The 14,322-nt window shown below is 29.9% G+C and overlaps 1 protein-coding gene across 1 annotated transcript; it reads left to right on the forward strand.

Annotated features, from left to right (window-relative positions):
- Nucleotides 1-12,396: 12,396 nt before the first annotated feature.
- On the forward strand, nt 12,397-13,838 carry LOC124909662 (beta-D-glucosyl crocetin beta-1,6-glucosyltransferase-like). Its single transcript, XM_047450320.1, has 2 exons — nt 12,397-12,979; nt 13,045-13,838. Exons 1-2 carry the CDS (start codon nt 12,397-12,399, stop codon nt 13,836-13,838), a joined length of 1,377 nt encoding a protein of 458 aa, XP_047306276.1.
- The last annotated feature ends 484 nt before the right edge of the window (nt 13,839-14,322 follow it).

Genomic DNA, 14,322 nt, shown 5'->3' on the forward strand with positions numbered 1-14,322 from the left:
GAAGAATTGATCAGGCAATAAAAATATTAATGGAGAAAGAAAAGATTAACTCCTTAATCATATTTTAAATGGACAAGTTATAAGTTTCTTTATTAAGGTATGAATAATAGGTCAATGCTTGAAAAATATTATTGACTAATTTAATATTGTCCATTCTATTATTATTATTGTTATAGTAATTAATAAAGGTCAAGATAATTAATTATGAATAACCTCTCTAATCATTGAGTTTTTATAATTTGGATCCATCACTCCAATTAGATATTCAACTCATTGATCTGTTCACCAGTCAAGTTCTTCTATTACTAATTTATCATTGTCTCTCTTGTTTGGAATTTGAGAGAAACCTTAAATTAAAAAATGAACGCTTCATTCATTCCGGGTTAAACACGATGCATATTTGAGGAAGAGAACAGACTTAGATTACTTCTATTTACAACATTTATAGAAGTGAAACAAACTTCACTCGATATCGCTTTATTCTCTTCTATAAGAAACTTAAATAGAAGTGAAGCAAACTTTACTCGACAGCGCTTGCTTCACTTTTTTTAACACTGCTAATAGAGTGAATCAAGTTTAACTCGATTGTATATAATATTTTTTTTATGTTCATTTATTTATAACAAAATGTTTTATTAATTTATTTATATTTATGTTATTAATTAAATTATTATTTACTATACTATTTATTTTTTTATTAATTAAATAATCATTTACCATAATAATTATTTCAATTTATAAAATAAATATTTTATTTTTTTTATAATAATTTTGATAAAAAAATGTTTACGACAAAATGTGTTTCCGCTACGTCACTTCAGCTTTGATGATCATTTCACATTAATCCTCATCTCTTCTAATTTCACTCTACTAAATAGTACGATTCTATCTATAAGCATTTAGGTTTAAGCGAGTGACATGATTGAGGGGGTGTTATGCTAGTTCTCCTTTAATTATAAAAAAATAGTATGATTTTCGATATAACTCTATACGATTTGTCGTAAACAAGTTCCTGGTGAAGCAAAAACTTATTATTTCTTACCAGAAACTTATTTCACGATTTTTTATAGCAAACAAACTCCTCCGTAGCTCATTACTTCACAATTTATGGGTGAAAATGATACATTTTGAAAATTATTTGTACGTAACGAATTGTTTTGTTTTGTTTGGACAATTAACAAGATTTTATTTTATTAATATTCAGGAACGAAACAATAATAATGATAATGATGAGAGATATACTATTTCTTTAATATTATAAGTTGATTCTGTTTATAATGAAATACACTCCCATGTGAATCACACTTCACTTGTATTGACGTTGTAAATATAGGTGAAACGCGCTCTCATGTGAAGCACGCTTGACTTGTGTACTGATCAATAATAACACAATCTACAACCTTCATTTTACAAGATTTTTTTTTTTCAACTTCACCAATATTTCGCTTTTTCTATTATCTAGAATTAATAGTGAATATACAAGTTACCACCATCAATTAAATTTTGATCAAAATAGTCAAATTTTGGAGAATATTTCAGCATAATTTAATCCACATATCGGTAGAGAATTTGAGATAGAATAAGATGTCTATAAATTCTATTTAGCATACGCTAAAATAATTGGATTTGGTATAAGACACAGTTCAAAATATAATGATAAATTAGGTTCAATATTATATATGATTTTTATTGTTGTAGTACAAATGGTCAAACGGGAAAAACAAAAGAGATGTTTATGTTAAATGCAGTCATTCTAAAATAAGGTTCAGTTGTGAGGCAAAAATGAAGATAAAAAAGGCAGATAATAGAGTGTTTAAAGAAGTGAATTTTCTTAGTGAGAATAGTCATCATCTTGGAAGTCCAAAGAAATCTCACATTTATAAATTTTATAGGAATATTTATGTATCTGCAAACTTATAAATTGAAATGACATTTGATGTGAGAATCCCTCCAAAGGCATCAAATGCTCTTATGACGAAACAAGTAGATGGGAGGGACAATTTATGTTTTGTTCCTGAACATTACAAAACTACTTGCGATTCAAAAAAATAGAGATTGTATTTGAGGATACATGGGTGGTGTCTTAGAATATTTTCAGAAAATGTTATTTGAGAGTGAGAGTTGGTCTTTTGAAGAGGTATGTCTCCTACAAACACAAGTTCTTAAATTTTTTTCAAGAACTTTAACAGACTCATTGAAAAAACTTTAACAGACTCATTGATGAAAGTATATATGATGAGTTAAAAGCTGATTTTATATCAATTATTAGTGCACCAAATTTGTCCTACCCAATTGAGATCTTAAAGATGTAAATACTATTTACACTCTTGAGATATTCAAAATTTTGAACAATGGTTCATGTCTCACAACTGCGGTGTAGAAATATTTGAGGATGTTGATACAGACAAACTATAAAATAACTCCCCATAAAAGGAGATACCATCATATAGTTATAGTTCATAAAAATTGTGATGAAATTGAGTGTAGTTGTCAGATTTGATTTTGGTGGGATTTTGTTTGCTCATTTTCTGAAGATATTCACGATGAGAAACATCATTAAGATTTATACTAAGTTGATATTAAGAAGGCGGACTCTAACTAAAAAAAATGGATATTTCAATGGTGAACATAATATGTTTTATCAATGTAAGATTGTTAATAATAAGTTACAACAAGAGAGTCAAACACCAGTTGGATTTGCTTCCGGTGATGGTACCTCTATAAGTGTCAAAGAATTAAATTGAAGAGAAAACTAACTCTGGTAAGAGAATGAAAGGTGCCTTAGAGAATAATTCAAAAAAAAGAAAAGAAACAAGAAAAACAAGACAAATAATAATAATTCTGGTATATTTTAATGTCAACAACTACTATACTAACAACTCCACAACATTGAAATAAACGTTTGAGCATAGATGTTGATACTCCATTTAATGTACTTTTTTCATCTAAACTTTCTTGGGTAGGATCGACAATGTTTAAAGGACCTTCACTTCACATTGCTTCTTTAAACGAAAGATCGTAAAATCTTTGAAAATTAAAATATATGCATGTAATTTTCATGTAAAATCATTTACACGTTAATGTAAAACCATTTATACCTTAGTGTAAACTGTTGTAAAAACCTACAATATGATTTACTAAAGTTTTTAAAAAATAATTAGAAAATTTGTTAAAATCATTCATAATTCTTGGTTTAATGTTCAAATACTAATTTTAATGGTTTAAAACTGAAATAAATACACGAAATACTATTTAAAATCCTTGAAAACTTAAATATATGCATGTAATTTTCATATAAAATCATTTACACATTCATGTAAAACCATTTATACATTTATGTATATATTAAAACTATCAATAATTTCTATGTACAGGTTCGAATATCTCATATAAAAATTTTAGTCTTGAGTTTTTGGTTGAAGAACACTAGAGGGATGGTGTTGTATAGAGGACATCAAATAATTTTTTAAATTATTTGAAGAAAATTACATTTCTTCTTTCAAGGAAACATAGTTCCTGGCAGGATTTCGGTTTTTGGAATTGTTGCATCGCGTTTAAATGCTGGATGCCCAGTGGGTTACAACATAAAATCGAGTTTCGTCCATTCATAATTCCATTACGAATTTGTCATAAATTATTTAATTGTTTCTTATTATTATAATAGGTTTGCCTTTTTTCTTTTCCATGATGTTTTGAAGTCCACAAGAAACAGTTAGAACGCGAGCTTCCACTCTAAGATACCATAAGCGTGCGATATTTACTAGCATTCAATATTTTAAAGAACACAATTGAATGACTTATTGGTTTGCTGTTAATTATTCTATTCTATGTATAATAATAACAAATGAAGATTACAAAAATGAGTTAGTGAAGGAATCTAATTACCTGAAATGCTAGTATTTTACTACTATGTGTATCATCATGTCTCCATACTTGTAAATCATGTTGAAATAAGTAAAACCTTTTCAATTGAGAATCTGAGAATTTGAATATTGACCATTTATGATCGTTTAGTTTATATAATATTCTTTGGAGCGAGGAAATTGAGTTCTCAAAGTAACTCAATCGAACTAGCCACTTGTTCCACCTCTTTACCTCTAATGGACCACAAGCTCTGGACAATTTGAATATTGACCATTTATGATCGTTTAGTTTATATAATCTTCTTTGGAGCGAGGAAATTGAGTTCTCAAAGCAACTCAATCGAACTAGCCACTTGTTCCGCCTCTTTACCTCTAATGGACCACGAGCTCTGGACAAGTGCGATCTGACGTCTGAAATAAGATCCTCTTAAAGGCGACATCAATGTCTGGTATATAAATGCCTTAGTCGGGCTTCATATATCTCCCCCAACATTCCTTAATGTTGTAAGAAAGAAATCATTAGGTGTAAGATACTCAATACCGTTCAGCGTAGTAAAAGTAATCTCTGCAACCCATATTGTCATTGGATATATATGGTTCAATTATTTTTTCAAAATTGGAAGGATGGTTGGTTGAGCGTTGTTGTTGTTTATTTTTTTTAGTCTTTGCATTTTAATTTATCTAGTTTTGTGTTGTTGGTTTAACACCTTCAAATCAAACTTCAAGTCATTATTCATCAACTAGTTTTCATCAAAAGAGCCTTTGTCAAAATTTAAAGCTTTTCATTTTTTTAAGTCTTATTCGGATTCGGGTTATTTAAATAACCGGTTATTAAATGATTGATGATTTGAGGTAGGTATATTTTTAGTATAAAGATTTAAAGTATTAATACATAATGATAAAATAAAAATAATAATTTTAAAAAAATAATATATTTTAATATTTTAGATAATGAATTGAATAATGAGATAAATGAGAGAAATAGTGATATGATATTTGAGGAGTGATAGGGTGAAGTTTAGTATAGGGAATAAGGAGGAATGGTGTGTCACTACATGACTCACTAGAAAAATTAGGATTTAGGGTTTAGGTTTTTATAAAACAATTGTTATTTTTTAGCGTTTTGCGCCACATAATTCCCTCTCAAATTCTTCATTTCAAATTCTCTGCTCAATCATTTCTAAATAACCTTACATTTAAATAAGTTATAAGTTAGTTATAAGTTATAACCTTACACGTAATTATGTTTTTGGGTTATAAGTTATTTAAATAACCTGTACCATTTTTAATCATTCAGAACACACTTTTGAGATTTGAAATGAAGTTGGTTGATCAAACTAAATAAACATAAAAATAAAATAAATAATATAGTGTATGTTCTTCAACCATAATACAATATATTATATTTAAATTAAAAAATATGATAAATAAATTTTAAAATTATTATGAAATAAATTTAAAGTTATTTTTTATTTGAAAAATTAATATTATACTCTACCGCCAGTCCATACAAATAAAAAATTATTTATTATATACATAAATATGTAAACATATATAAATAAAAAAGTTTAATATAAATGTAAAATTATTTATTTAAAGTTAAATTTTAAAATATTTATTTTTATTACAAAATATATTCAATTTTATTAATATTAACACAAAAATAAGGAACAATGTTATTATTATTTTTATTTACATAATACTATTATTCATATGATAAGTTGTTAATCATTTTTTAAACTATTTTTATCATTTTTAATATACACAATTTTTTAAACTATTTTTATCATTTTTAATATACACAATTTTTAACACATTTAAAATTTATTAGTAATTTATACATATAAATATAAAATTTTAATTATATATTTTTTTAATTTTACAAAATATAATAAAAAATTTATAGATTTTTTAAATAAGTGTAATATAATAAAAAAAACACGCGAAATGTGTGGCAACACTAATTATAATGAGAAATTTAATGAGATGACCATAATAATTACATCATTTTGGGAAATAACCAAGCCCGATAAAATTTATAAAAATGACTCTTTTGGATGAAAATATCTTCGTGTCACGCGACACGTTGGGTTATTACATGACGCGACTGCGTGCCACGTGACAGGGTATTTTCGTCTTTATACAGGCCCAAAAGGCCATTTTTGCAATGTTTATGAAGCGTTGGTCATTTTAAAAAAAAGCGCGCATCTCTTATAAAATGCGATGACAAACTACGAACTGAATTGCGACGAAGAGGTGTCGCATTTCTCTTCTCTTCTCTTTAACCCTTATGTCCTTTATAGCTGAATTTTTTTGTGTTTAATTGATTCGCCTTGATTGAATTCAGATGTCGATGGGGTCCCTATTGATGAGGTTGGATGGATTGATACGGTCTAATGTTGATTCACCTTGCGGAGCGAGCGCGATTGTTGATCGTTTGATAGTTATCTATTGCGTCTCGATTTTGGTTGAATCTCGTGGATGCGTCTCACGAACGTGTCTCGCGAATGCGTCTCGCGATCGCGTCTTGCGAATGCGTCTCACGACCTAAATTGTGTCTCGCAACAATGATAAAAGTTTGGAATATGATTTGTTTTGATTTTGTTGTTTAGGAGATCAAAACGAGTGAGAATGATGATGAAAGAATTGTATTTGTAACTTTGGGGACAACTTGTTTTGATTCTTTTATTAAAATTGTGGACACTTCTCTTGTATTAAGTCGTCAACATTCTGTAGTTTGTTTATTCATTCATAATCATTGAAAATGGATGCTTGACTGTAGATTACTTTACCTTCTCTCTTTCAGTATAGCTGATTATTTGAGATCAACCTCCCTTGCAATCAGTCATGCAAGTAAAACATTCATATTTTCCTATCTTAGTAATTTTATACTTTGGATATTCATGTCCAATAATTTGTTTGAATTCAATAATTAATATTACACACATTAAACCTCTCTATCTTTTAATTGTTTTCCATAAATAAATCCAAGAAAAATAATAAATTTGGAAGATTCAAATGAAGTGCCTATTACTCAAGCTTGGACATGCGTTTTACTAAAATCAAAATTTTCATTCAAACTTTATCCAAGAGGGGCATTCTGTAGACACTCATTTTTGTTCCCCAAATTTTATTATTCTAAAAAGGTTAATAGCACTGGAATTAGAAATTGATTTAAGGAACAATGTCGTATCAATTGGTTTCTAAAATAATTAATTGAGGAATTATTTTAAAAATCCATGTGTTACAAACAAATAATTAAGGTGAATAATAGATTAAGGGAATTACTATCATTATTTATTAGGTATTTTGGGAAAGATAAAAATTAGTTGATCAAAATATATTTATATAATAAATAAAATAATAATTAAAGTTTGAAAAAAATTAATCTATTATTATCTATATTATTTTGTAAATATGTTGGATGTTAAAGTATAAAATAAAATACAAAATAATAAATGGTAAGTTGACTAATAATCAATATACTTATTAATGTTATTTTCATTTTATTTAGAGATATTTTGAAAATGCATAAATAAGATGTAATAAATATATATATGTTTGATATTAATTTTATTATTTATTTTTGCATTCTAATTGATTTATAAAGAAATAAGCCCAAACCTAATGAAAGGAAGTCCAATCCGAAAGAGGTCCAGACCACCCGATGAAATAACCCTAGTAGCTTAAGCATAATAATAATAAAAAGATTTTGTCTCCACCGACTTCTTTCAGAGAGAGAGAAGATAAAGGGTTCATTTGACCGATTCCCGCCGCCGACATCCCTTTCAAGTCATGATCGGTATATTTGGTATTCCGATAGATCCGACGACTTCCTCAAGCCACGTCTGTGGTAGATCTGGTCTCCCAATGCCCGCCGAAAAGACCGCATCGTCCTCTAATCTAGTCTCCTAGCCGAGAAGACCGTATTGTCCTTTGATCTAGTCTCTCAGTCGAAAAGATCATGTCGAAAGTAACACCAGATGCCTATAAAAGGAGATCGAGCAGACGAAGAGAGGGAGGGGAGAGAAAAAAACAAAAGGGAGAGAAGATATGGAGCACGATTCTTCCTGGTATTTTAAAGGATTTTCAGAAAAATCATTCTTCTTTTCCTGAGTGATTGTGAGTATATTTTGAGCGGTATTAGTTGTTGATCCTGTAGTTGTCGAAGAACTATTGATATCACTGTAAGCGCATTTTCTTTGTTGTTTTTTTATATATACATATCATTTTCATTGAAAGATCTGGAGCGAAATTACATGAATGTCTAAATATATATGATGTTGTTTGAGATGGGCAAATTAATCTTTGCTAGATAGATCTGTGAATATTATTGTAATATTTATTAGATTAGGTTGATTTTTGGTTGGATTTTGGCTACTAGATTCAAAGACGAACATATTAGATGTAAAGATGAACAGGGAGGTTGAAAATGAGTATCTGAAACTGAAACTGTCCATGCCTGCTAATTAGTTTATAATTTATTCTTGACTGTTGTTAATGAGTTTATTATAGCCTAGTTTTGTTTTAAATATGCAGAGAATCAAAAGACAAAAAAATAATAACTCAACCCATCTTACCACATGATTTACTAAACATTTAGGTCTATTATTTTATTTTTTTATTTTTTTTATTATTTTTTATTAAATTATATTCATTATGAATAATTAAATAGTAACTAAATAATGAAAAAAATTAATTAAGGAAGTAATATTTAGGAAAGTTAAAATTTATTCTAGAATTAAGGATCAGTTTGGTCATTATCTAATTTTTCATATTTTATTACTTTTATTTTGTTTTAGGGCTCTAAAAATCCTAAAACTAATTTTATGTATAAAATGTAAATTACTTACTTGATTATCAATTAATATTAGATACATGTCTATTAATATATTAGTGTTTGGCATGATTAGAAAAAAGTCTAGGCTTATGATTTAAGTATTATTTTATAAACTCTACTATATTTATATAATCTTTATGCTTCGTTTGTAATTAATGCTTTGAACGAATTGAAATGATTATTAAGATATATCCTTAGCATTAAGATTTAGTACGGTATAATCCAAAATGTTTAAAATGTAAAGTGTAATAATATTTTTTTTAACGGCCAAAATTGTTGAAGTACAGACTGTTTTTAATGGACATGTGAGACATAGCTTCAAAAGCTTTTTTCACGTATAACCAAGAACCGAACCTTTAAAGAATTTCTTTTCAAAGGCGTTATTGTTTTACATGCCAAATAATTTATTTTTCCTAATTTTATAAAAATTTAGGTGGTGACTCTTTAGTCACAAACTGGTTTTTAAACAAATCTCCAATTTGACTTAATTTTATTTCAAATTTTTTTAAAGAGATTTTTATATTTTATATTTATTTCTTAAAAGTCAAGAAATTGTTTTTTGGGGCAAACATTTTTAAACGCGTACAACTGGTGTTTGCATTTTTTCTCTGGCCTCGACAGAATTGAGCATGAGTGTTATTGGTCGAATTTTCGGATCTCAAACGTCTCAGATAATTTACCTTTCATGGCACATAGTCTCCACTTGCATGTCTCATCCAAACATTTCACATACCAAAGATATTTTCTTGACTTCTCCACTTTGAATTCAAAATGATTAGTCATCACATATTTATATATCATCAATTGTAGTTCTTTTTAATTTTCAAACAAGGAACCGACTTCCAAGACAGTTTCAGTAGTTAATGCCATTGCAAATGAGGGGTATGTCGGGTCTGTCGATAGTTTACCCAATGATGATATTCTTGCACTAGATGGTGTACCCATTGATCTTCTAGCACTAGTTGTTGTATCCATTGATGATCTTCTTGCACTAGTTGATGTACCCATTGATTCTCTTCTTGAACTAGTTGGTGTAGGTATTGATATAATGAGTTATCTTTGGCTTCATTTTGACTTTCAACAAAGACATCCGAGTGTATAACTTCTAGTACAATTTTTTGAGTAAGTTGTGGTGGTAGTATACTTTCTTGAGTTGGGTATGTAAGTAGTGGTATCTTTTCTTTAGTAAATTATAACTTCTCTACTACAGAGACACACGATGGTGACACAGTTCGACCCAAAATCAAGCGTGATAAATATGTGTTCAAATCATCATCTTCATCAATAACAACAGGTCTAGGATTTGTGATACGTGGAATATCATACTTGACTTGCAGTACTAAATCATATGTAGATTTCTGCACGTTAAGTCTATCATAGAGTTTGTCAACTAATTCGGTATACCGAGTACTATGGGGGTAAATCCAATGTTTTGATTGAAGAAGCATCAAAATACAATATTCCATCAGCATCAAATTTCCACTCTCCATTATAGAAAACAAAAACTTCGGCTGCAATAAAAAACATTATTTAGAAACGGGAAATGGATAATTAATACTGTGAAATGGAAGGCTTTCGCGAAACGGGAAGTGACATCGGATAAACCCTAAACAACAGTGATTCAAAGATGCAAAAACTAACAATAATAAACTTGATGTATCATAGGATAAACGTACCAAGTGTAATAATGCTCGTGCTCGTCGTGGAGCTCATTGTCTGTAGCCGTCGCCGCCGACCGCCGCAGCCGCCCAGTTTAGAGAGAAGGAGGAGAAGAGCGGGAAGAGAGAGAAGGAGAAGAAAAGAAATGAAAAAAGAGGCGATGTTATATTAAATAGTAAGGATATTCTGAACTTTTTACACTTTTCCACTTTACGAAACGCGAAGTCCCTTCGCGTGACGCAAAAAGGGTATTTTCGTGCAAAAAAATTAAAGTGGTCACTAGAGCAATTTTATTTAGCCGGTGACCACGGAGGCAAATACCTCCATCATTAGGGTCATTTCGTCAAATTTTCCAGTTGGAGTCTCTATCCCTAATTTGAGTATGCGTGTCTTAGTTTTCAAAAATAATTAAATTTTAACCGTTTTATTAGAAGAATTTTTTTTCTGTTTTAAAAAATTTATAAAGAAAGAGTAAAATTGTAAAATTATTTTATATTTTTCAGTTAAATTATTTCTTAAAATTTTACATTTATTCATAATTATTAACCTTTATCTTATACTAGTAAAGTTTTCGTACATTTGTAAAGTTAAAAATAATTTTATCGTAACCATTTTGCCGACTTATTTTTGTAAATCATGTAATATATTCCTTAGCCAACTATCTATTCTTTACCGAACTTCATCAACTCACTTCGGTCATCCACCAATTCTATTTTCACCCTCTTACAAACTCACTTTCGTTATCCAACATATTATATATTACCCAATCACCTCCCCTTTCTCGAGCTTTATCAATTTATTTATGACAAATAACAATATTATTTTCACCCACTTATTATGTAGAATGAACACTTAACCATTACACCACTAAAGATTGTTGATTTCTTTTTTATAAATTTATGTGTGAATATATAATTGATAATACGAATTAAAAATATTATTAGTTTAATTATTTAAAATGTTGGAGTTATATTATTAGAAATGTCATAAGTTAATCAATTTTGAAGGTTCATTTTAAAATATAAAGTGGTATTAGCCTAGTTGTTTAAAATCTTAAACTTATATTGTGATGTTGCAAGTTCAAAACTTGTGTATATCATATTTTTTATTTAATTTTTTAAGTTTATGGGTGGGCGGATCAACCCACGACCCGACCCAAATATTTATTTAGTCTCACATACGTATCCAAATTGTGATCTCTCGACACGAAAAGTCGGACACTTTAAAAATGAATTATATATATATATATTTGTATAATATTGATTTAAGAAATAATATTAACACAAAAAAATCTAATATTTTTTATGATAATACAACTAAAAAAATATTGTGACAATATTTTGAAGATTCTTCACCAAGATTTTAGTGTTGACCTAGTTTGTGCTTATTTAAATGTGCAATCAAACATTTTAGAAAGCTAAAATTTTTGACTTGAGAACATTGTTTTCAGTCCCAATTTTGTATTTTTTAGGGTTTGGGGAGACCGAGTGTTATATAAACTAATGTCATAACCAAAATTTGTATTGATGTAATCTCTATATTAATCTTCTCAATAATACTCTCTTCTTTGATGGACGTAGCCAAGTTTAATTTTTGATGAACCACATTAAAATTTGTATCATTCTTTATTGTTTATGCCGTCCCTCGTATTTTAGTCGCAGCAGTTAATAATACAATTAAAAATTAAGTTTTTGTCGGGCCATCGGAGGGAGCAAGCACGTCACACGTGGGATCAAAATTTTGATAAGGAGAAGCACGTGGATCAACATTTGTTAACATACATGGAGGGAGATGATGAATCACGTGGATCAAAAGGAGAAACACCTGGATAAAAATTTTGTTAACATGAATCATTGTAACATGTACGTGGAACAAATGATTCAAATATTGTAACACGTTTTCAATGTAACCCAAAACTGATGTGATCTAAAATCCCAAAGCAATAAGTTTGAATGATTTATATATTTGATATGGAAGAAGCCATTATTAACAAATTCAATTCATCTCTGAATCTGATTAAAAAAAAGTGATCATATGGAGACGAAGAAGCCATGCTTGAATGTTGTAATGGTCCCATGGCTAGCCCATGGCCATGTCTCTCCTTACTTAGAGCTTGCCAAAAGACTTGCCGACAGAAACTTCCGAATCTATCTATGTTCAACTCCGATCAATCTGAGCTCCATCAAGAAAAGGGTCACACAGAAATACTCTCAATCGATCAAACTCATCGAATTCCATATCCCATCTCAACCCGACCTTCCTCCCCATTTCCACACAACAAATGGCCTCCCACTTCACCTCAAATCAGTTCTCAAAAGAGCCATGGACAAGGCCAGCCCATCTTTCACGCAAATCATTAAAACCCTGAAACCGGACATACTCATTTACGACTTCAACCAGCAATGGGCATCAATAGCCGCAACAACAATCGGGATACCATCAGTTCCATTCATCAGCGGTAGCGCTTCCGCCATCTGTTATATCTTCCATACATTTATGAAACAGGGCGTTGACTTCCCTTATCCCGTCTTGAATCTACGGGGAACTCACTGGAACCGAATAATTCAAGAAATGTTGAATACAACTCTGAATGATCAAAGTCAAACTGAAAGTGGAAGTAATATTCTTATTTTCAATCTATTTAGTTTAAATTTCAGAACTATAATAATATATTTCCAATAGGCAATCCGCTCTTTAGTAGAACCTGCGACATCATATTCATGAAGACGTTTGGAGAATTGGAAGGGAAATACATAGAGTACGGATCAAACCTACTTGGAAAAAAGATAGTCCCCACGGGTCCTCTGGCTCAAGAACACGGAGACTCGGAAGATAACAGCGAGATCATGGAGTGGCTTAACAAGAAAGAGGCATCTTCAACAGTTTTCGTATCATTTGGAACAGAGTCCTTTTTGTCTAGAGAAGAAATAGAGGAAGTAGCAAAAGGGTTGGAGCTAAGTATGGTGAATTTCATTTGGGTGCTTAGATTTTCCTTTGAGGAGGAGGAGAAGATTTCAATTGAAGAAGCACTGCCCAATGGCTTTCTTGAGAGGGTGGGAGATAGAGGTCTTGTAGTTGAGAAATGGGCTCCGCAAGCTAGAATCTTGATGCACCCAAATGTTGGAGGATTTGTAAGCCATTGTGGGTGGGGTTCTATAATGGAGGCCATGACATTTGGAATTCCAATTGTGGCTATACCCATGAACTTAGACCAACCAGTGAATGCGAGGTTAGTGGAGGAGATCGGTGTGGGGTTGGAAATAAATAGAGATGAGAATGGAGGGTTGAGCGGGGAAGAGATTGCAGAGTTCATAAGGGAAGTCATAGTTGGTGATGAAGATGGGAAGAAGATTAGGGACAATACAAGAGAAATGAAACACAAAATCAAAAGTAAAGGAGAAGAAGATATGGATTGTGTTGTGGAACACTTGTACAAGCTTCACAAGAAGAATATTCATGAAAAAAACATGGATTAATTCTCGAAGCTTATATATATTTCTCATACTTTTGTAATACTTAAATTGTTTTTAGATTATACAATTTTATGTCATGTTATTATTAGTTAATCCTATGTACTTAGTTGTTATAATTTCTTTTAATTAATTTGTTGATTATGTTCAGGGTTGTCTCTACGTAAGCTCAGCAAAATCCTTGGACAAAGAGATCAAGATGTTACCCCCATTATAATCTTTCTAATTAAAAGGGTCATTATTTTCACTAAAACTTAGTGTGTTTTTTTTTTTATAAATTATTAAACTGTTTTTTTAAAACGACTTAGCATCATTTCACTAAAAATTCCCAAAAACGGGAAAAAACCTACGAGTTTAAGAGATTATTCTAGACAGGCCTATAATGATTTTGAAGTTGTAACATTCTGAATAAAAGTTAAAAAGCTAAAAACGTAAATGAATTATTTGATTACAATGTTTTCAATTCCAGTGAATTCAAAAAACGGTAAAT

This window comes from Impatiens glandulifera, chromosome 7, assembly GCF_907164915.1.
Source record: "Impatiens glandulifera chromosome 7, dImpGla2.1, whole genome shotgun sequence".
In the NCBI taxonomy this organism is placed as follows: domain Eukaryota; kingdom Viridiplantae; phylum Streptophyta; class Magnoliopsida; order Ericales; family Balsaminaceae; genus Impatiens; species Impatiens glandulifera.